We start from the raw sequence: 24,558 nt of genomic DNA, 5'->3' as shown, positions 1-24,558 counted from the left end.
TCATTAGTTCTCTTTAGTTTCTAATGTAATTGTAATGTTTAGTTTCTAATGTCATTGAGTTACTGTGGTAAAGGCAAATTGGCAACGTGATTGTAAGCTGGTATTTGCTAGTTAGTGTTTTGTGTCTTGTTGTTTTAAGTACATTTGAACCTTCAGCAAGTATAAGCAATCATTTTAATGCTTATGAGGATGCAAAATGATGAAAAACATTTCATTCTTTAATTTGAGATGTACTCCCTACTACTTCTTTTTTAAAACTGTTGGGACTCATACACAGTAGTTGCAGAAATCCCAAATCTGAGGTTTTCAATTCAAATCGGCAACCTTTCCATTCATCTTTCAAATGCTAGTTACTTGGAATTTTTATATCTACAGAAGATCCTGATCTTGGGAGATTTTCCTCCAGTTATTATTTTAGAGAAGAATCTCTGCATTCTTCATTTGCATCTCTGGATTCTTCATTTACTTTCACAATGTGCAGGTGGATCGCTATCATTGGCTTTATTTGAGGAGACTGTTGCTTCCAAAGTATTCACTTTCTAATGATGGTGTGCTAATGACTGCATAGTGGTTCTTCTCTTCAGAAGACAGATAACTATTAAAAAGACATTTTAATTCTGTAGGTGAGATCTTCATTTAGTTAAAATGAATGAAATTAGGCTTCAAGTCAGAATCTTCATTAAGTCCCATTTATGAGACAGAGAATATTTAAGATCTCAGTTAACTGGAGAATTGTGATTGGAGGTTCCCCAAGACCTTAAGAAAACAATAACTTAAAAGACTGCAACATTGTCACAGGTTGTCATGGGAAAAATCTGATTCTCTTGAAATTACAAAGTTAGAATGACCGCAGTGGCAATAGGGGATTTGGGATTTTGCTTTGTTTTCGTATTTCATGTGCAAAGACAAAATTAATGCTCCTCAGTCCCTTAAAAGGATACATTTTAAATAATTAATCTTAGATCTTTTGTTCATCATATGATATTATGGTGGTATCTGTAGGCAGCATCCTTATTTTTGAGGCTATTTTGGTTAATTATATCCTATTTCAGCAATATCAAGTCCCATAGGTTACTTAAAACTAAAACAGTATAATTGGAAATGTAATATGCATAAAGCTTCAAAAATCTCTTTGCTTTGGGCAAATACAATGAAATCATGTAGATTTTAGAGACTTAATTAAAAAATAAACCTTTAGTTGCCAGGATTATGATTATAATGCTTTGACTTAGCAGCAGAATCTTTCTCAGTTTGATCTAAATCTCACGCAGAACTGAAGTTAGTATCCAAGTATCTGATGACAGCTGCATGTGAAGATCAGATTTTGGGGAAGGACCTAGTGGAGATCAATTTCAAAAAGAAAGCTGATCTTTTTACACATGTTTCAGATTTGTCATCTATTCTTCTGATTTAATCAGCCAATCAATGGTTTACCAGTTTACGGCCCCCCCCCCAGCTTTTTGGGTGAATACTGTCTGTTCTTAATACATTCTTAGTATTTTTATTCTTTTTAATTTATCATCTCTTCTGATACTCAGTTGGAGACAGATCCTTCAACACATCCCTTGTTAGAAATGGTTCCAGCAGGATGACAACCCCTGTGATTCTTCTGTAATGAAACAGACACAAGGAAAGTTCATGCGGATTTTCTGCTATAGTTTAAATACAATTTTTCTACCTTGATCATATATTTTCCAAGTAGAGGCTTTGCCTTCCTGTTCTGGATGTGTTTGAAAATGGATTTATTACTAGTTTTAATGTGTTTAGGAAGTTGATTATGAGAACATTTTTTGGTCTTCCTTTGTATTTTTATCTTTAACATGCGGAGTGAGGATTTTTTTTGCACCCTCCCCATTTTACCTCTTTTGCCATAATTTCAACTTCTTTCACAATCTCAAAAGGAGTATCTTTTTATTTCTGATAACTTTCTTTACTTTTTAATCTATGTCAGCTTTGGGGCAGTTCGTTTGCTCCAACGTGTTGGTTTCTCAATAGTTATTTTAAAACTTGTTTGGATTAATTTATTGCTGTTTTCAGCAAATTATTAGCTATTGTGCTAGTAATGGTTCTCACAACAGAGAACCCCCACGTGTTGGTAAGTTGCTATTAATTTTTCAGCCTGGATTTTTTAATAATAAAGTAAAAATGTTGTTGTATAGTATAAGAAATCATAAATCAAATTAATTATTTGTAATTCTGCATATCTGTTTCTAAGCAGAGCTGGCCTTTCAAAAGCAGAAACAATACATCTTTTAGGAATGCTACAGATATGAAATATTAGGCATCCATAAACTGATAGATTTTAGGAACAAATAGATAAAGACTCATGATGATGATGATTAACCAGTGGATGGTTCTAATTAGTCATATGCAATATTAATTTAAGTGTTGAAAGTAATTTCTGTTAATTCAGTGCTTAGTAGCTAAAGAGTAATTTTAAATTAACTTTTTCCAAGAGAGCATCCTTTTTTTCCAATTCACAGTTTTGTGTCTGCTATTGTACACTTCTGCAGTTATTTTTTATATTTTACTTTTGTGGCTAGAACTGGTTAAACTAGTAAGCAGATTGTAATGGTTCATTCATTTTTTTTCAATAACTTACGTGACTAGTCTTCTTGTATTTGCTTGACTACTGAAACTGAGCAATGTATTGGGATTATTTTCACTCAGATTCTAACTAATCCCATCTAACATACTTCAAAGGCATGGTAAGCAATCTAGACAAATGGCAAAGAGCTGTAAGTCACAGTTCAGTTTTTCACAAAGCTACAAATGTATTAGGAAATGTATGGATGAGTTCTTTATAAACAGTGACCTTTAAAGGAATATTCAGGTTATATGCTTTACAGAATTCTTCTCTTCTGGAATAATTACAGAATTCCTTATAAATATTTCTTTCTTGGTTTTTGCCCATCAGAATGAAAAAGGAAAGGTGGTTAAAAGACTTTAAATATGTTTTCGCCTCTATTTCAACATTTCTGGCAGAAATTATTTACAATTACATTAATACTGTTGGCCGGAAAGGAGTCACATCTCTTTTTGAGTCACAATTCTTTTCACCTTGAAGAGGCAACTTAGCCACCTTTGAAATATTGTATGATAGACCCACGGGGGTTTGGTCCCCCAGCATACCTGACATCGTTTATTCAGTCTCTCTGTGCTTCCATTCAGTGAATTTGCAATCTTGATTTCATTCAAAAAAGAAATAAGCATGGTGTTCCAGTTTGAAATGTTCTCACCTGTAAACAGTCTCGGAGGTGGTGTGGAGGCAAAGTGGATTTTCTGATTCATGTTGCTTGTTCCTCCCCATAGCTCTGACCTTGTGCTTTTGTTTTCCCTGGCTGTAACCTTAGTACCTTGCTTAGTCTCTCAGGATGTCTCTCTCTCCAATGTCAATCCTGCTGCTGCTTATACTTTCTCAAGTTTCCTCAAATTCTTAACATCCTCTGACATGTCTTTAAAAACAGTATCTGTCTTCTCGTCTCAGAAAAGTAAGGGGAAAGGAAAGGTTGGTTATTTTAGTTTTGTTTTTTTTTTTTAAGAGTAAGAGAAAAGTAGTATGGCAATCTTACCCTAGAAAAATGAGTCTTGTTCATTCTTCAGCATAACAAGGACATGGAAAAACAATTTCTGATGAAATTTGCAGGCTAGAGTAGTTCTCGGTGGTTTTCTAACAACCAGCCTCAGGTCCTATATTTTCATGATGTAAAAATTTGTTTTTCCAAAACCAAACAAGCACTTTCCCCACAACACAAATTAGCCTGGTTCTTATATCATATTTGTTATATCATTAAAGTTATATCATTACTGACCTCAGTGGAATTATCCCTGGTTTAGGTGAAGGGAAATTGCATTCAACTCTTCTCACACTGTTCGAAAAATAAAAATAAAAATTTACAAATATCGCATCTATGGAAGACTGAGGGTGACCGGTAGATGTTTTCTTAAGTGCCCTGAAAGCCTATGCAAGAATGGTTACAGTTTCACTCCCTTTATTATTTTAGCCTGCATAGTATTACATATTCTGAATAGCTCATTGATTATTACACATTTTGATAATGCCTGCATGCATTCTAAATATATGTTGACTTTTATTTTTTCTAGGCATACTCTGTCTATGATGAAGACATTGGCTATTGCCAGGGACAGTCTTTCCTTGCAGCTGTGCTTCTACTTCATGTGAGTTAATTGCAAAATGAAAGCTTTGATATTTGAAACCAAAGCAGCTTTAAAATCAGTAGTACTGTAACATGCTATTTGATGGATATTTACTGTTGTTTATTTGTCTGTATTAATTTTCCTCTTGTTGCTTTTTGGCAAATAGTGACTAATGGCTTCTATCTTTATGAATGTAGATTTCCTTTATTTAGGAGAAATCCATTAAATTGTCAAGTACTTCTGTGTCAAAACCTCAAACTGATTTGTTACATATTAATATTTTCTTTTAATTTAGTTGTCACGTAGGTGAACTACCTTTGTGTTTATAGGGAATTTAACTTTGGGAGATATTCTCAGAATAGCTAACCAGAGCAAGCAGTCTCATTAATTTTCAGTGAGACTTTTTCTCTTAGGGACATTTTATAACATCTTTTGAGTGAAAGCTGAATTCAACCTTGATATTTTAGCCTGTAGCCAAAAACTGTGCAAACTTTGATCTGTTGCTTCCTATATATACATGTGCGTGTATGCATAGAGATAGATAGGTAAGTATACAATTTTTATATTTGCAAGATGCTTTAACTTTGATGTATCAGTGGAAAAGCTGCAGATTCAAGTAGTATAGATATCGTAAAGAATATCTGAATAAACCACCCAAAACCCCAACAACTCTCACTCAACAACAACTCTTACTCAGGCTCTCGCCTGCTTTTTCTGTCAGGCTTTAATTAATAAATTATTAATCATGGTTGAAATACATTTCAGACTGTGGTTTTGAGTCAGCTGTTGGTGGTATATGTTACACATGCACTTCCTAAGGCATCTGGAACTCAAATTCAGAGTAATTTAAGTTGTAATTCCTAGTGAGAGCTATGACTCCTTGAAGACTTAAGGAGCATGATACACAGTGACAGTGTTACAGAGAAGCTTTAGAGTCTTTAAGGATAAACCTGAAATTAGTCACATTATTGCAATCCTACATATACTGCAAAGTAGCTTATCTAACAGTTATTTTGCAATTAAGTTTTTACCCAAAGAAGGATTTTTAAGTTCCACTGGAAGAATAAGCCATTTTCAATACCAGAGTTGTTTAGAAATGAGTGGGTGTCACATTCTTAACATTTGACTAATACTGCAGCTCCTCTCACTTAGTTGTATGCTGTCATTGCTATAGAGAATAACCTCTGTTTCTAGCGTTTCTGGAGTTAGAAGAAATTGCCCTGTACACAAGGAATACTAAATGGCAATTACACTCATTTTAATATGCCCTTTATAACATTTGCTTTCATAATAGGATATTAAACTGAAATAATCAGAGAAGGGTGGGAAGGGAAGCAGTGTCAATGAGCTCATGTAAGTTGGGAGCTTCCCAGGATGTCCTCAAACTCTTGTTTTTCTCAAATTCTCCAGCCAATCTGTATGCTGTGAATGCTTGTAAGACCCTCCTAACTCTTCTATCTTTGCATAGATTTCTAGACCCCTTCCTTTCCCTTTTTTTCTGGGACAGGATATCCTTTCTCTTCAGTGTAGATATGTTTCAGCGATGGTTGGGTAGCCTGAACCTCATCCTGGCTTTTTGTGATTTTGCTACTTTGATAAAATTCCCATCAAAGGTGAGCAGGTAACTTCTAATCACAGGGGGACAGTGTTGCCAACTCTAATCGTTTTACTGTAAGTCTCACAGCATTTGACTTTTTTTCTTATTGTCTACCTCTTGGAGTCATTGCTATGTGAAAAACTAAAATTTAATTTTAGAAAATGGTAAATTTCTGGCTTTTGTGATTCCAAAGAAAAGATAATAAGGGGCAAATATCTAAATGCTAAAAATCAGAACGGAAGCACCAAAAATGTGTTTTGTTTAAAATAAATAAGAAATGAAAACTTGACTTATGATTTTGAATTCTTGGGGTTGGTAATACTGGAGAACTTCCATGCACTGAGAGCGAGGACTCTGTGGCCTCCGCCTGTAAATTACTTTGGCCTAGTACTCACCTCTGTTCCCTCTCCCTGTCTTGGGGGAGGAACGGTTGTCAATGCACGTGTGTCTGATTGAGCATGCAAGGTAGGTGTGCTTGTGCATGAATGTCTGTCATTTTATTAGAAATAATTGTTACCTTACAAAAAAAAAAGAAATTTGCATTCATCTTATAGAGCAGATTCAAGGCTTTTGGTCAGGGTAAAACTATTTCTTCCTTTTGTTTGCAGATTTTACCTGCTATCAGTGGGGATCATTCCATCCAGATAAAATTGTGATAAAGAGCTTTGAGATTCCTAAGAGCTTGTCCTAGGTGAATCTAGCCTGGACAGGTAGCTAGCAGCTGATCTGGCAGTTCTTTATGCTAACTAGTTACTTTCATATATGCTATATGAAAATGAAAATGAAATTGTCTGCCCATGGCCCTGGAGACAGGCAATAATCATAGGCTGAACCATAAAAGATGAAACTCTGGAGGTAAATATCAAGAGACTAAAATTCTTTCTGAAGAAAATACTGAGCTTTTATCTGTTGCTGATATTTGATAGGGGGTTGGCATGAGGCTGAATGAGTGAATATACTCAAAGGTCAAGAGTTGTCATTCTTGATACTCAGTAATAGTTTTCATTTGTTACAATCTCGTGCCTGCAAAAGAAAGGTTGTTTTTAAATGCAGTTGAAAACCTGATTTGGGGTCTGCAGTGACTCTGCATGTGCCTATCTTATTATTGTGTTACCTGGAGGCATGGGGGAGGGGGGCGAGATGTCTTATCAGTGGAGGTTTGATGACACAGGGCTTCCCACAAACTCAACGTTCAGTGGGCTCAAGCCAACAAATGTAACTTTAGAGTGGCTCACACAGCTTGTCCTTTAGTACCACCTTCTAAAACTCTGTTGGATGAGAAATTTTCGTCAAAATGAAATAGACTATGGAGATAGGGCTTCTGAAAAAGTCATGATGTTAATAGATGGGATCAGCCCTCCTGAGCTCACAAGTAGGTTCTGAAGGCAAAATTTGTTATTTCCTTATTCATCGTGGGAAACCTGACTTGAGAGAGTTTGATGTCCTGGGGTTTGGATGAAAGTAGATAAGCGTTATTCTGACTAAGGGTTGGTTATATCTTAGTTCTCCTGAATTTTTCCCTTTTAACCAAGTCTCTCTCAGTAGAAAGCACTGTCATGAATTCTTGTCTTTTTCTTTTCTTTCTTTCTTTCTTCTTTTTTTTTTTCTTTTTAAATTGTTGTTCTGTAGCTGAGAGTTGTGTACTAGTTGTTCTCATATCTATTTGGCAGAAAGAATACTGATGACAGTTGTGCTGCTGTAGGGATGTATACTTACATGAACCTATGATAGGATCGCACATTTTCTTCAAAGAAGATCCTACAGAGCCAAATCAAGGGGCTTATCAAGGAGAATAGTCCCCTTGAGATTTTAGTTGCTTAATTCTACATTCAGAGTGCTTTGCTGAAAATTTTAATATACCCCTAGTTCTGAATTCACCATGCATAAGGTATTTAAGCATGTTGTATTTGTGTACAGAATTTCCAGCCTCAGCTTAGTTTTTTAAATTATGTTTGTGTATTTTTCCAAACAGATGCCAGAGGAGCAGGCATTCTGCGTATTTGTGAAAATAATGTATGACTATGGCTTGAGGGACCTCTACAGAAATAACTTTGAAGATCTCCATTGCAAATTTTTCCAGCTGGAGAAGTTAATGCAGGTGGGGCCAGGGTAACAAATTCTACTACTTTCATAAATGGAAATACTGGCATGAAGAAGAGATTAATGCTTTGCTTCCATAAGTTACTGGACAATAAAAACCCTCTCCTTTTAGAGGTGGGGTGGAACCAAAGCAGGGAAGTCTAATATCTGGATCCAAACATTGTGAGTGAGATTTATTTCTAATTTATTTTGTCTTTCATATACCAATCTTGCTGCTAATCAAGCTATCCAAGCAGAGTAGGTATCTGGGTTTTTTTTCCTCTCTCTGTTTGCTTACTCTCTCTCTTCCCTATTCCGTGATGTTGCTTGGAGAGAATGTCTCTGTTCTATTAAGGCCAAAATATCTTTTGGACTGCCACCACCAGTGTCCTACTTCCTATGAATTACGTTGGTGGTTAAGAGGTCAGGCAAACCAGGACATCCTGATGCTTATGAAATATGAATCAAGTGTAGGCAATTTTGTAGATTTTACTGTGTTTTCAATACCTTGCTCTTTTTTCAGATGGAATTATTTCATAGTCAGAGCAATTTAACTTAAATAAACAGCTGCAAGTTTTACACATTGTTGTTCTGACTAACAAGCAATTACTAACAGTCCATTAGGCTTTGACCTGCACTTCTATTAGCATAGTGAAAGCTAGCTGCTGGAGCCAGTTACCATATATGACCATATATACCTCTGTGAGATATATTAAAACCAAACAAAACAGACCACAGTTAATTTAATTATCTTTTTTTTCAGATGTCAAATTGTGCGTATTTTCTACTCAATGAAGTAGAATTGCATACTAATTAATTTGATACTTAACTTCAGCATATGGTCTTCTCAATATTTACATATGTTAACAAAGATTTTTACTTTATTAACTGAATATGAATATATCATCAGTGTACAGTAGGATTATCAGTTCTTATTTTGTGTTGCTTATATATGCTCCTAGTTAGAGAAATTGTCTCATGCAGTTGTGGGCTTTGTTGCTTTCAAGCTCTGCAAGGTGAAATCCTTGTTCTAGTATCCATTGTTTTTTTAGCAGCAGCATTTATAGCAAGACACAGTGAAGGAATAACTTTAAAATATACACTGTGCGTGACATTTCAGAACTGCTCTGCCTTTCAACCGTTGAAGATTTTGTAATTTCTCAGTATAATCTCAGTACATTATTTGATACCGTGATAGCGGATATCTTACTAAAAACTGTAACCACGGGCACTGAAATTTATGAAGAAACGTATTTCCATTGCTCAAAGGAAGCCAGGATTTCACTTTGTTGTGTTTTTCAGTGTTTAGCAACCTGGTACTTACTGGCAGTGTAGATGATGAACTCGGATTAATACTCAAGCATTTATTTTTTCCTTTACTCTAGGAGCAGTTACCAGACTTGTATAGCCATTTCTCAGACCTCAATTTGGAAGCTCATATGTACGCATCCCAGTGGTTCCTCACTCTTTTTACTGCCAAGTTTCCACTCTGCATGGTCTTCCACATCATTGACTTACTACTTTGTGAGGTAAAAAAAACTTGAATCAGAAAGCCCTTCCTCCACTCCATGAATGTTTCTTTTTTTTTTGAGTCACTTACCATTTAATTTCAAAATGCCTGTAACTAAATTATGTAGAAACCATGGTTATACTGAAGAGATGATGTTCAGTGAAACGCTGGTTTGGTTTTAAAATTAGAATTGTGAATTGCCTCATTCTTTGCTAAGGGATCTAATTAAGAATATCTTATGCACACATCTGTTCTTCATTTAATTTGTTAAATAATTTATTCAAAGTTAGGAATTCCAATTTCTTGAAGATACCTAGTAGTAAAAGCCTAGCAGGCTTTTAGTGGAAAGGCTCTCCAGATTGTCTGACTGAGGGTGCCCAAAGACAGTAAGGGTATTGCATGTTGCTTTGATGGCCTGATATTAAACAAATAGTGAGAACTGCTAAACAGCACAATTAAATGAAGCTCTTTCCTTTTGTTTTTTACCCTGCTATTCCAACTAAGGAACGCATTACTCCAGATACAAAATGGCATGTTTCTGTATTGTAGATATATCTTCACTTCCCTTAAAAAAAACAGACAGAATAGATTGATAGTCTGGAATGTTTATTTTGGTAACATACTAGGATTTCCTTTTGTCACTGGGAAGTCAGGGCATCCATGGAATTAAACCTGGTTTTGAACCTGCTGCTGATTTCCTCTCTGATTTAAATGGGTCACAAACATTAAAAAATATAAATAAATAAAGTAATTGAGAATTTTAAATGCAAAGGGCTTTATGAGTATGAAACACTGTTGACTCTAGTTTGTTCTGTTAATTTTTATTGTGAAGTATTTTACTTGTGAATTTTCAGGCTTGCTGCACATGCCTTGATAGCATTCATTATTAAACAAATATTGTCCACCATTCATAACTCAATATTTTTTTCCTGAAGAGTATCACTTGTTCTGCATATTGGTGCTCAGTTATCAAAAAGAGGTAGGTTAATACAGCCAGGTATCCAAGTGAGTGTGAAAGGTAGTAATGGTGAAGTGATTTCACATTTCCATATAAATATCTGAGCTCTATTTCTTTCACAATGTCTTGTTTATTTTAAGTAAGCAAATAGAAAAAGCAGAAAGATTTATAGTTTTTCTGCTCTTTGTCCTCTTCTTTGGTCATGCAGTAGATGAACACAATCCCTTGATCACTTTTGAACTGTTAGTGAGTTAATTTTCAGAGTGAGCTTCTGGTGTGGATTTGATCATTCTTTGTCAGTTCAGTTTATTACTTCATTCTGACCTTGATGTAGAGCTGCATTCAGAAATTACCATTTTAAGAGTTTGTTTGTCAAGAAGTACAGAACATAATTTCATAGTGGTGATTATTGTTATAGAAGCATAGTTACATCCTGTCTGAAGCTCCTGTACTTTTTATTATATTAAGGTTGATGATAAAATGTGCTGAAGAAGTCTTTTAGTCATGGTTAATATAGATTTAATATTTAGAATGAAAAAAGAAACAACTCTTAAAACATTTGCATTCGTCTCACATCTGGCAGTGTTTGTCTCAGCATGTCTGAAGGAATTGCTCTGGGAAAGAAGGTGAAAGAATCTAAGGAGAAAGTGAGAGAGTGCAACACTAGAGTCTGCTAGAGAAAGGGAAACTTGTTAGCATTTATGGAGGGTAATCACATAAGGCTAAAGGAGCCTCTTTTACAACAGCTAAAAATAAACCAGAAAGGGTAAGAAAATTGATTTCAAGTGAGAAGATACATACAGACATCTTGAGAAACAGTGGGGCAGTGTGCAGCCAATGTACTGAGGCAACAGTGTAGACTATCAGAAAACTGCTCCTAAGATTCATGAGTCAACCAGTCTAAAATAACAGGCACTTGTGAGAATTTGTGGGAGGAGCATAGATTAAAATCATATTAAAATAAAAATCCAGTTGGCCCTCATCATAGAAGGAAAGTAAAATCTGAAGGCATATGGCCATAGACAGAATAAAAAAGAAACCATTCCTTAATGGAGGACTGAAATCATATTGTGAAGCTCTTTGTCCAGTCAGCCTCAAGAAGGAGTAATGGAGCAGTCGAAAAATAATTTTTGTCTGCGTTAAATTATTCGTTACTTTATCTCTGAACAAACAGCATGCCTGTAATTCCAACAACTGGAAGGAGAAAAAACAGTTGCAGCTGCTAAGTGGAACATATTCTTCTGCAAAAAAAAATCCTCAAAAAATCAAGAAGCCTTTAAAGTGAACTGTCTTGTGTTTTTAAAAACAAGCTTCCAGCCTTCTCATTAATTTGTCATAGATACATATGAATTTTAGCCTTCAACTTCCTTCCTGACTGTGTTTTCTCCACATCCCTGTCCTGTCTGTCATTTACAAAATGTTTACATCCTAGGCAACTCTTTTATGAAAGAAAAATATTAGGGGAAGAAAAACAGTTAAAACCATTGCTGAATGGATGCTGCCAACTAGTCATTCCAAAGGAGCTTCTCTGGTCCCTGTGAAAATATTTGAATTATGGATGAACAATTTGTGTCAACCAAGAGTTTTTGGATGGGATTTGTCTTTTTAGTTCTTGACTGTGGCTGGAAGAGTGAAATCGGTCCTTACAGATATTCTTTAACTCTCAATCCAGAGAGGAAAAATACCTGTTGGAAATTCTGTAGTTTTGCAGCTAGCCAGGGAGGCACGTTTCCTTCCCTTGCAAGCATGGTGGAACGGTAGCACTCAAGTTGGGGAGTGAACGTCCTGGGCAAGAGCATATCCAGCTGTGTGGAAGCCTATGAAAAATTAGTTAAATTTATGGTGGGAATTAAGTTCTATTGAGAAATTTTTAAAATCCCATCAAAGTGTGTGCCATTACAGCTGAGGCCTTTTCATCATTCTCACATTAAATATGATTTGATAGAAAGAACAATTTTATTTAAATTCATATGAATTTGGGACTTCCCGTGGCCTCTATGTGATTGAGTTCTGTTATCCTGTTGTCCTCCTCTGACCTTTTTTATTTTTAAGCTGTCTTCAGGCTGTTGAGGATGTGATTTAATGTCCAAATTACCCAAATTTCCAATGGCCTTAGAATATTGCCTCAGTAACTGTAGGAGAGGATCTGTCATCCATCCTCACCTAGAAATGAAATGTTTTTGAATTCTTTGTATTTCCTATGACAGAAGTTGAAGAACATTTTGGGCTTGCAGGCAGGTACTCCACAGTGCCGTGGTACATATTATAAGGCTTAATACTTTGCCTGTAATAAAAACACAAACCTCTTGATCCAGTTGAAAATTTTCATGTGATTACAGCAGACTGCGTGGTTTTGAGCCTGGCTATGTAGATAAATTTTAACATGTCAGCATCAGCTGAAGATCTTTCTGCAAGGTTCCTTTCCGCTGCCTTTTTCAACTCCTTCATTTGCCTCCTCTCCTTTTGCTGTTTCTGTTTGCACTGAAGAACAACTTTGTTGATGAAATTCAGAGTTGTATTTGGACTTGTCAGTCTTATATATCAGTATGACATTATGTTATTGAACACTTTGTGAGCCTGCTCTGTTTTGCTGTCTCTTTTTCTTCCACTTTAAATTATTTATTTAAGGTCATGCTCAGAAATAGCGACTCATCTAGGTAAAGCGCATGTTGCTTAGAGCTGTCCCCAGTGCAACAGCTGCACCTGGGTTACACTGTAGAATATCAGAGTTAACATTTAAGTTCATTTTGCATTTTAAAATTTACTATTTAAAATGAAAATATGTGTTTCAAATGCACTAAATAAGTGACCTTAAATATGCATTTAGAAGAAAAAAAAACCCAAACCAGTTGGCAGACAATTTATAAGCATTTTTAAAATTTTCATGATTTTTTCTGCTTAAAAAAGAAAATACTTTAACTGGTTGTGATATAGACAGTACTGCCAAAACTAAAGGAGGTTCAGAGCTCAAGCTGTCATTCCATTATTAACCTAGAATTTTGAGACACTACTGGTAACCCCCATTTTAAGTCAATCTGGCTATTTTTGTGTGCAGTTCTTGGGGATATAAAATACTTAAGGACTGTGCTTCTCTCCTTTTAAGGAGTATATATAAAACCCTACATGCTGCCTTTTCTGGGCTGGTACAGATATTTGTCTATTTTAGTGTCGGTAATTACATAGTGTTGTTACAAAAATTAATGGTGTGACTACTAAGCTGCCATTCTGTGATCAAGACTGAATAGAAAGGGATGCAACTGGTTATCTATCAATTTTGCATATGAAATAATTTAATGTTTTGTAATATATCTAATAACAGAGAAGTGAAACTACCTTTCACAGGACCGCACAGTGGAAGAAATCGGAATTGAAAGCTAGATACCATCATTCCTTGGTCTTTATTTATCAACTATTGCATTCAGAACTTTGTATAAAATAAGTTTTATAATCAGTTTGTAGAAACTATCTGTGATAATGAAGGCTGATGGGTGTTTTTAAAAATCTTTTAGAATGCGAGTGACTTGGTGCTGGTAAATGAGCACCTAGTGATAGTAAAAATGTGGCACCGTGTTGTGTAGATGTGCTTCCTGGGAGCGCTGCTTCATAATGAAATAATGAAAATCTTAGAAGAATTATAACTATTGGCGCTGAAGATTTGATTTCTGTCTTACTCATGTCTTGCTGAAGAATGGATGTGCCAGGAAACACTATGCCGTATGGTATCACTCAGACGATAAGACAAGTTGTCTCTGCATGTTAGTACTAACTGAGTAGTAGATACCATAATAGCCTGCTATTTTTTATCTGTCACTGTTAGATACTTCTGTAATGCCTTCAACAGAGTTGAGAAAGAACAGATTAACATTTTAATTTATTAAACTTCCTCAGGAATTGAGTCAGGAACAAGCCCACTTCCTCTGTAAATCTACACTCAGATGAAATGTGAATTAAATAAAAGATTGTGTACAGTTGTTTATCTTCTGTAGATCTATACGGGAAGAAAAATTGAACTTTTTGGAATTACCTGTTGTTGACATGTTGTCTGCATTTGTTAACCCTTCTAGTTATGAATGTTTTAATAAATCTTACAAAACAGCAGACTGGGCTTGCTAGAAATAAAATCTCTTTTAGTTAACAGCATATTAAAAGCTAGGCTTAAATTCTAAGTAGGTATAGATCTGTACTGAAACTGCCTGCATTATTTCAGTACTATTTACGAAAGTGAAGTCAATGTCATACATGTGAGTTGGAAAAGGCTGGGGGGTGTGTGTGTTTGTTTTCCTTCTTATGAATATAGGCGATTAGACTTTGGCATTTAGACTGTCCCTTCCTGTGTCCTCCTGTCCATTGTTCTTTGCATTATACCTACTAGAGAGCTAAGTCTCTTTCTGAAGTCTTTATCAGCCACTGCTGTTTCATGCAAAGAGACTGGAAAGGATTTCTTTCCAAGACTGCTAGCTTTTAATTAATTTAAGAAGAAAGAGAATAGGTTGTCTCAGACTCCAGATGGAAGACTAGAATTTGAACATACATGTCCAATGGTAGTGCTGGTTTGCTACATTCAAGCATCTGTTGATGTGTCAGCCATTATAAACTTTTTTGTTGCAAAATCTTGAGATCTGCAATGGAGTTAGCTCAGGTTCTCTGACCCTGGATGTTTTGCTTTTATGTATTTAGATGAGTTCCTTAAATCCGTGCTAAAGTAATTGTAGCGTAATTTATCTGATGACTACAGCTGAATTCTACTGTGGGGTTTTTCAATACTAGAACAGAAATTAAAGTAAAAAGAAAGGAAAAAAGATGTAGTATTTGATTGTGAGTTTGATAGATGAGGAACTTTCTGAAGTTTTTGTATATGTGTGTTTAAAACATTCAGATTATAATGATAAAGAATTTTAAGTTATTTTCAAACTGAAAGTCATAAGAAGTATTAGGTGTTTGGATATAAAATTTCACTCAACAGCAGAAATACTGGGGGCATGTAATAGTGTTCTGTATTGCCACAGGCACAGGGGAACACAAAACGTTCTACTAACTTCTAAAGCTACACAGAATTTGTAAGAAATCAAGCTTGGACTGAGGAGAAGAGTATTTTAATAGAGTACATCTATGAGGTTCTTGGAGAGCCTCAGGGTTTAACGTAACCCTTTACACTATGTTGTCCAGCTGTTCCTGTGAGCATCCATAGTTTATGTATCTTCATTCATAGCTGCAGCTCGTTTATCCCCAAAATAACAAGGCTGATGATAAATACTCAGCATGAGCAAAGAAAAAACAGTCTCACAACAATCTGCAATTCAAGCTAACTTATGTGAACAGAAGGTACCTTTTTGGTGATGTTGATAAATGTTGGGGTCCTAAAATGTTGAGGCTGATTCTGTTTCAGAAAATGTTCCAAGATACAGGTAAAAAGTTACTGAAGATGAGGGACCTATTTGAATGACCTAGTTTGTGCCTTAGAGGGAAGATAGATCTAATGCCATGTCACAGTATGTCTCTGAATTACTTTCCCTATTGCGACTGAAATATTTTAGCCACTTACTAGTTGATGTTCACTTGGTTGATTTTTCTAGGAATACAGTAAATTTCCATAATGCTTACTTAACACCAGTGCCATCTGCTGTATTTGAATAGCAGCATATTCTAAGCAGTCTTGGCAGTCCTCAAAAACGCTTCAGAAATAACTGAAGGAAAGTATCACAAATGGGAGAGTGATATTCCGTGAACAAATCCAGGAAGCTAAGCTAATTTGGGGACTGTTTTTAAAAAAGAGGGTGGCGCAGTCTGCCTCTGCCAAAACACTTTGCATTACTTCGTGCTTGGAATCTGAGGCCGTACTGAATTTTCTAAGTATGTAAAATCAAAACGTGAACTTTGCATTCCAGTTATCGTTGGGAAGGGAAGATGAATGTCAAGGTGTAGAGAGGCAAGGGCCAAGACTGTGTTGTGGTAGAGAAAGGGAGAAGATGAAGAACACTGGGAAGGGAGATCAGGTGGAGTGCAGGGAAGCAGGACATTGATTCAACAGGGGCAAGCATTTTTCTTTGTGTTACGTGACCACATGTAGAGGAGGAAGGAGATATGGCACTCTGTCAAGAGATGTTCTGAAGCCCTCATCTTGTCTCCTCTCAGGGATCTGGAAGATTAGTGCTCCTCTGGGCATTTCTAATAACCATTCCCTATTTCCATATGAGAGCTGGAGGACCTATCTTATCTACAGACGTATGAGCCCTCTTTTTCTGTCCTCGTTTTATGTATGTGGTAAGGCCCTTGATGCCTAGTGTGGATTCAGGCCCCTTCTTTGTCCCCATATTAATCAGGTTTGAAAAGAAGGAAAGGAATGTCTAAAACCCCTGTAATTTAACCCTCTGAAAACCAGAAAAGTAATGTTAGTGTATGGCTTGGTCAAACAAATGGAGAAAGCATGCTGCCGGCCCATACCAGCTGCTTGTGAATTAGGAGCATGCCACTGCAGAAATACCAGATGTCAGGGAGCAATTTGATACATAGAAATGACTTAAAAATCTGTGGCTGTAATTTTTATTCTTTGAAAACAGTCACAGAAGCTGGAGAGAGAAAAGTGCTAATCTTATAGCACTCTTTACCGTCATTCAGCCATAGCAACATCTCAGCAGCAAATTACATGAAAATCACCCAAAACATGTAAATATTCACTAGCTCTCCTAAATCCCATTCATTTCTGTTAAAAGCAATGAAACAAACAAAATTTCATGCAAAATCATACTAATACAGGTTCATGGTTGCCTGGTAGTATTTATCATGTGCCTTTTCATGCTGCAAAATACAGAAAAGTGGCACAATAAATACAGAATCTCATGGTGCCATTTTTACCATCTCCCTGGTACCTGCTTGTCTAATAATTCAGTCAACTGGTTTTAATTGGGCTTGTGTATTATTCACAGCATCATAGTATCAGGATGGAGATTTCTGTATTTGCTTTTCTTCTTTCTTGTGTTACAGCATTTCCTGTTGTGAGTTATTGTAGTAGGCAATGTATATGGAGGCACTGGGGGAAGCCCAGTCTAAGAAGTCGACTACACCTCATAACATTAGCAGTAAGATCTTTATGCAATTTGTTTGGGTTTTTTTTCCCCCTCTGTAATATTACTGTTTAATAAGAAAGCTGGATCTGTTGCTTATGCAAAGCTTGCTATTTTACGTTGTGCCTTATTTGATTGAGAGTTAACCTTTCTTTTCCTTAGTTGTCTTGTCATTGAACTAGAATAAATGTACAAGCTATACAAACTATATCTGAGTAAAAGATGTTAATTAACATGCATATCCCTGCAGAGCGTGCTCCAAGTCTGTATTACTTACAAAGAGAAATTTGAGCTTCAGACCGTATATTTATGTTGTCAGCAAAATAAATACATTTGTGACATTCCTAAAGTTTATTGTGTGCTCTCAACATATTAGAGTTGCCAAACAAATGTTTTGCTGGAAGCAATCCAAAACATAAATAGAATTTTAATTCTCCTTTAGAGTTTGTAACCCCAATTACCCTCTGTAGCTCCTCTGAAAGAGTGTGCAACTGAACACATAATTATGAAACACTTTCGAATTACAAAACAATGTCAAATTAGCTTCAGTTGAATAGCTAATCTCTCTTTAAAAAAAGGAAAAATCCGTTATTAGAAAGCTGGAACAGATTAACTGGTTCTCCTGATGGCATGTCACGTGAGTCTTGAGACTTCTCAGACCTCAAGGAGGTGCTCAGCTGACTTTCATGTATATCTTTACCTGGTGCTGAACTTTAGAGAATATTGTACCAGTATCTTCACTGTTTCCTCCTACATGTCATGTGTATCTAGGAGCAAAACCACAGATAAGGACACTAATATTAAATTAATTTTCCATATATTTTTGAAGAGATTAACTTCCTTTTATTTGTGAAAATGATGCAGAGGGCATTGCCCTATAACCAGAGGAAGGTCTGTCAGGTGGTCTGGGTTGGAGAGGGAGAGATGCTAGTATTTAATATAGCCTACCTTCTCACAAGGCTTCTGTCATTAAAGAAAAGCTTTAAAACGGGAGATAAATTCCAAAGTTGTCCCCTATGCAAATGTTGTCCAGATACTACACCATTAAATTGTTTGGCCTAACTCTTCTGCCAGCTCCACGCTATGCTCTTGAGCTTTGCCAGTAGCAAGTGTTAGTTTGTTGACCCCTTAACTCCCCTTTTTTCTGGTCTCTGGGTAGATTTTCTGGGTCAAATGGATAGATATGCCTCCTCCCTTCTAAAGGAAGCCATGAGCATCCTTTCTGTCACACAGATCTCATTGAATACAAACTGGATCCTACAAAATCAGATCTTTATGATTCTCTGTTTGTTCTTTGTTCCCAATCTTCTTTTCAGGCCTTTTCAAAAGTCATCTTGTTTTGAAGTGCAGAGGGACTCAAAGTGAGGACTCCTCAAAGAGTTCTTCTATCTGCAGAAGGAATCTTGGCCTCAGAGAGAGTTAAGGGACTGTGAAAATCTCTCAGTAGAAGAGAGTTAACATAATAAGATTTCCACTTATTTTAAGCCAGCCTTAATTACAGTGCACATGTATCATTTCCAGTTTCATTTTTACAGTCTTATGAGAGAGAGTTTCACTGTTTTGCCCATGAGAATGTTACCTACAACCTCTGTTGGAAATTATGGTCTTTTGACATATAATTCAAGTAAGCGGATGCTTCTATGAAGGGCAATCTTAATGAGTTAAACGGTGGCCTACCGGATGGTGAGTGTTCATCCCAGCACTATCATCCCAGTAGGTATGAAGAGTTCTTCTGCAAAACTATGCTTTTTCTTCTTGGGTAGGTGCTGTCCTATGGAAGTCTTTGTAAAGCAGAGAACGGTCAGCATGGCAGTCAGCAGGAGCCATAAAAGGAGGCTGTACGATAGCACAAACTCTAACATTTTCCCTTTCCTGACCCTTATTTTACCATCTTGACTGCAGAATAGTCAAGAGTTGTCTGCTATGAGATGGGCTTGTTCCTTCTCCAGAACTCCTGAGCTTAATGAGATCTGTTAAAATGCTCTAGGATTCTACACAAGCTTAAGAAGGTTCTTAAATAACACCTGTTGGAAAAAAGAAGATACTGTGCAGATGCTTAACTAGGTAGATAAGCCTCCAAGACAGGCTGTCATAGAAACTGCTGGTCTTCTGCAAAAGGCTAGTTAAAAGCTCCTTGGAGGAGGATATCCACATGTCTCATTTCTGGGATCCTTGCCTGTGGGCTTAACGTCTGTGAGCTGTGCAGGCAACACGCTCCTCCTTCGTTTACTCAGTAGCAGCAAAGCCTCTCAGGTTGAAAAACAAGAGAGTGGCCACATAATTGAGAAGCGATATGACATGATGATAAGCCCCTAACCATTCCTGTGCTCTTATAACAGTTCTTATTTAGTAATAGTGTATATTTTTAGTTTTGACTGTTTTATATTAAAACCCACAAGTGTTTAGGTAATTATTAACAACTTTCACATTTGCAAATTTTTTAAATATTAAGGTGAGATCTGCATTATATTAAAGCATTTATTTCCAAATGTCTAGTTTGGAATGTCTAGTTAAACATATGACCTTTGGTTTTAAAAAGTAATTATCCAAAGCTTATTTAATATGGGCTCCCTTCTCTTTCCCCCTGTGGATGATTTGTATGTACTTTCATGTTTCCATTATAAAATTGCTGGAGGGATATTGCTAGCAATGATTTATATGTCTGGTGCACATTGGTATTTTTGGTCCTTCTAAAATAGATGGAGAAGTTTAAGCTGAATCTTATAAATCAGTGTGTGGTAAATGAAGTAGGATTTTAAATAAGAGATTGTGGAAAAATGAGCTGAGCCTTCTTTTTCATAATCATAATCATAATCATTAAACTTGGCTATGTCAGAATAGTCTTGCATGCATTAGGAAAAAATAACTCAAGTATGTAGATCACTGGTTATAAAATGTATTGTTAAAATGGGTGGGTAAGGCACTGCATTTGAAATCTAAAGCATCTTGCTGTAAATCCAAACATGAGTAGAAGCCTTACTGTAGATTGTCAGATGCCACCTCCAATTCACTCACCTATCAAGGGATATATTAGTCCTTCAGGTCCAGCAAGTCCAAGCTGGTCAGCATGAAACTGCAGCAATTGATGCCTCAGGTCTGAAATACTGCCTTGATTTGGGAGTTACCTCTCCCTTTGAGGAAAGGGGAAGGTGCAGATCGTTTTCTGTTGCCAGGAGTAGTGGAGTGCTGCTCAGGAGAGCCGTATACAAAGTTTTTAAGTCCTTTTCATGTTCTGATTTTAGGGTGCTTGTTCATTGAACAGGTTATCTCAAGTAACATGAGGGAGTCTGTGAGCTGCCCCTTGCCTGGTGGGACTAGAAAGAGAGCTGGGGATTCTCAAGGCAGGAGGAAACCTACTTCTGCTGCATTTGCTATCCATGTGAAGAGTGATCATATAAGAGGAGTACGAGGAGAGAGTTTGATTAGTTTGAATTCAGGAACAATGTGAGTTTCAGGCAGATCAGAAAAAAAATATTTAGAAGATAAATGAAAACTGGTTTGGTTTTCTTTTGGGGTTTTTTTGGTAGTGCTAGAAAATACACAGGACACTGATTCCTCCGTAATCCATCAATTAGACATAATACTTCTACTCAGAAAATAACAAAATCTGATCAGTTAGTTAAGAAGAAAACACTATGTTTGTGATGGCTTGTAGTTATGCCTCTCATTTATAGATTGTATGTTAATATCAAATCCTCTCTGTTAGGAAATAAAAATTGTTAGTATCATGACTGTGTGGAATGAACTGTTGACTTCAGATTGATATTTGGAATAAAACTGAGACAACTATGAACTTATTTTACTGCTGCTGGTGCTCTAGTATTATCAGTGTTGTGACTGAAATTCATGGCCAGACATTTTTTCTATTAAAAATAAGTATAAAAGGCAAAATAACTGTTGTTGTACTTGAAATATTTCTTATGCCATTTGGAAGAAGGGTTTCCTATTAATGAAGCAAGGTTCAGTCCTGCTACAATTGTGACCTCTAGTGGAAAAAGACAGTTTGTTATCATAATGATTATGCATCAAATTGCAAAGTAATTCACAAGAGTGTTGCAATATTCATTATGTCTAATGTCATAGCATTTCCAAGACTCATTAATGGTAAAATCCCTTCAAGGCAATACTATCCATGTGAAAAAATACAATTTCTTCCCAAGAATGCCTCTGAAAAGTCTCTGCAGATTTTTATAAAAGCTAATTTTTATAGAAATATGGTCTCAGGCTTGCAGGAAGAGGCCTGGAAAAATAAGCAATTGCAGAAGCAGAAATTTCTTGGAGAAGGTTCCCTTATAAAAAGTCCTGTTGTTATCCCACAACAATATGTATTGCAGTGAAAGTATTACTTGTGTGCAAATCTATTGAGACATTTTTAGATATCAGCTCTGAAAGACATTATAAGAAAAGATTTATCACGCCATTAAACAAGCAGGCAGAAGATTTGTAAAATATAATCTAGGAAAACAGTCTGAACACAAAGTACATAGTACAGCAAATGAGAATTGCATATGGTATTTTTCATATTTGGATGAACACAAAGCTATTTATAATCTTAAATAATCAAGATATGTAGGCTACAGACAGGAGAGTCTCTTCCATCAGCAGAAGCCATGTGTGCACTGCCAGCAAGGCTGTTGCCTTGGGTCCTCTGGCCTGAGCTGCCCCTGGCTAGTTTTCCAAGCAGGACCCCAAGAGTAGTTTCAGTTAGGCTGCTCCAAAGGAGCCTCATTTAGCATATGTGTTCACCTTCCCCCAGGAGAATCTCAAGGTCTTGACTGTCAAAATGAAAAGGTGTTGAACAGAAGTGAAGGAGTGATATTTCTTATTTTTGTATACAACGTAAGTGGAAATGTAGCCTTTTTCAGCCATCTGTAGTCAGTCAGTGAAGTGGTTTTTACTTTCCTTGGTTTTTAAATAATCGGATGTTGTCATTGTGTCATTCACTGAATGAATGTCTGTACGCTTGTATTCCAGCTTTTGCAAACCAGAAAGCAGACTATTTGATACAGACATGAATTTGCTTACCTATGAAATAGTTTTGATTTTTGACTGATAACAGAAAAAAGGTGTATTTTATACTTGTGGGGGGTTTTTTGTTTCATTTTTGGTTTTTTACAGTTTAAGCATGAAAGATTGTACATGATTAATCATAGCTAAGCTCAGTTACTTGGCAAAAATCCTGTCAACTACAATATTTATTACATTTTCTTGATACCCTGCTTGTTACAATATTCTGCACTGTTCATGAAAACCATCATTGACAGGTACTGAAACAGTGCACGGATATCTTGTCACATCCATAGCACCTGATGAATTGAACAGTGAGATTCCAAAAGCTCCAAAGAGCCGTCATCTTCCCCAGCCGGGAGTTTGGAAACTGCCTTGGGGCTTTAATGATGAACTTTGAAGTGTAGCAGGGAAAAGGGAAGCATTCCCTAGAGATGTGCAGCATCTAGTTATGATGCTACATAGTGATAAGTAATAGAGAGGAGAGATTTGTATGCTGGGACTGATTGAAGTCTTTTTCTTCGTATTTTCAGGGTATGAACATAATCTTCCACGTAGCCTTGGCTCTCTTAAAGGTAAGTCAGTCATTGATTAGAAGGTCTTTTTTTAAATTTTATTAAACTTTATGGAATATTTTCTTAGCTTAATGTATCATGTCTAAAGGAACAATAATAGTGGGACTTCTGGAGGAGGGAATGGAGGAGAAATATCATCCATTTGGGTAGAGATGTCTTCAAAATTGTACTTATGGTAGATCTGTTTTTATTAAACTTAATCATGTCATAAAGTTCCTGGAACAAGTAGTGCAGTCTAAGGATTTAAATGTCTCATGTAATTGCTATTAAGAAAACAATTCTGATTCATTTCACAGTGTATTTATTTTGTGGCTGGGTTCTTTCATATAACTATTTAAAAAACATGTGATTGAATATTATTTGGTATCAAATATATTTGTATTGTCATATGGTAGTGTCAAGAGAGGAATGGAAGTCTTTTATAATATGGGGAACTTCTGTCTTTGGCTTGGACACAGAATTTACCTAAACAAGCAAACCAACCAACCTGTAGGTAAAGCATTGGCCCTTTTGATGCCAGTGAGAGAGCTCAAAGTTAACTTACATTAACCTTCACAAGTTGGCACTAGTTCAAATCCAGTCCCCGTGCAGGCACATGGTATGGAATTTGTAATGCTACCTTTGAATTCAAATGATATTCCCATCAAATAATTTAGGCTAAAGCTCAGGGTAGAACAGTCTGTCATTCCTAACACAACAACCCCATAACATGGACACAGGCTAGTATCATTTGACTGTTGCTAGTCCTCCAGTGTGTTTTCCTTACCATTTACCTAGAAAGGGCAAACAGCTACTAGTTGAGCTATTCAGTAAAGAGTAACTCTCAGAGGCTCAACTTCTGTGGCACAAAGTCCTACAGCAAAAGTGCTCCACACCAGGAATATATATATTATGCTGCTGTGAACAGAGCAATTGAAAATTTCAAAATGCACATATTTTCACTTGAGTTTGGGTAACTTTGTAGGTATGAGATAGTATGTAGCATTATGGCAAGGAAATGTCCAAAATAACTTGTGTTTTACACTAACACAGTTAATGTGTCAAATGGTGTTGTGACTTTCTACATGAGTATATTTATTAAATAAAGTCACCTATAAGCAGGAAATTTGTTTAATGTACATTTCCAGGGAAGTGCTCCTACACAAATCTAAATTTGTAAAAAGGGGGGAGGGAAGTGTGTGCTCTTTTCTTCCTGTTTCATATTTTATTTGCAGCTATGGGGGCTTGTTAATTTTCTGGGTTTTAAGGCCAGTATGGATAAATGGAAATGTAGTAGGTTATGGCATGATAGATAGTAAAAGAAGTGAAAGCAATCATCCAAGTGACACCCAACAGGTATGCTGCCATGGTAGTAGGAACAGGTTCTGGAAAGAGGTAGAGATACCAGCTTATGGATCTTAAAACTGAAGAAGAAGAAAGAAAAGGAGGAGTACTTGTGCTGAGCTGAAAATGGCTGGGAAGGTTTTCGGGAAAGGAGAACTTGGTTCAATTGGATTATGAAGGATGGCTTTGAGACCATGGTTATACACCCAGCAGTCTGTTTTCCTTACGTTTCCTGCTGCTGCTAGTGGGAATGGTTGAACGAAGGTTAGCAGCAGAGCAACTGTTTAGAA

General features: G+C 36.4%; 1 protein-coding gene across 8 annotated transcripts in view; it reads left to right on the top strand.

Annotated features, from left to right (window-relative positions):
• RABGAP1L (RAB GTPase activating protein 1 like) overlaps nt 1-24,558 on the top strand; it is a 254,532-nt gene that overhangs the window by 143,889 nt on the left and 86,085 nt on the right. For all 8 annotated transcript variants that reach the window (XM_072866788.1, XM_072866792.1, XM_072866789.1 and 5 more), the window contains 4 exons: nt 4,105-4,179; nt 7,728-7,853; nt 9,220-9,363; nt 22,904-22,945. In XM_072866788.1, the coding sequence (XP_072722889.1) occupies nt 4,105-4,179; nt 7,728-7,853; nt 9,220-9,363; nt 22,904-22,945 (387 nt within the window). The remainder of the gene's footprint in view (nt 1-4,104; nt 4,180-7,727; nt 7,854-9,219; nt 9,364-22,903; nt 22,946-24,558) is intronic.

This window comes from Ciconia boyciana, chromosome 7, assembly GCF_034638445.1.
Source record: "Ciconia boyciana chromosome 7, ASM3463844v1, whole genome shotgun sequence".
Taxonomy (NCBI): domain Eukaryota; kingdom Metazoa; phylum Chordata; class Aves; order Ciconiiformes; family Ciconiidae; genus Ciconia; species Ciconia boyciana.
The sequence above is the reverse complement of the archived record's forward strand: the minus strand, read 5'-3'. Positions and strand labels throughout refer to the sequence as shown.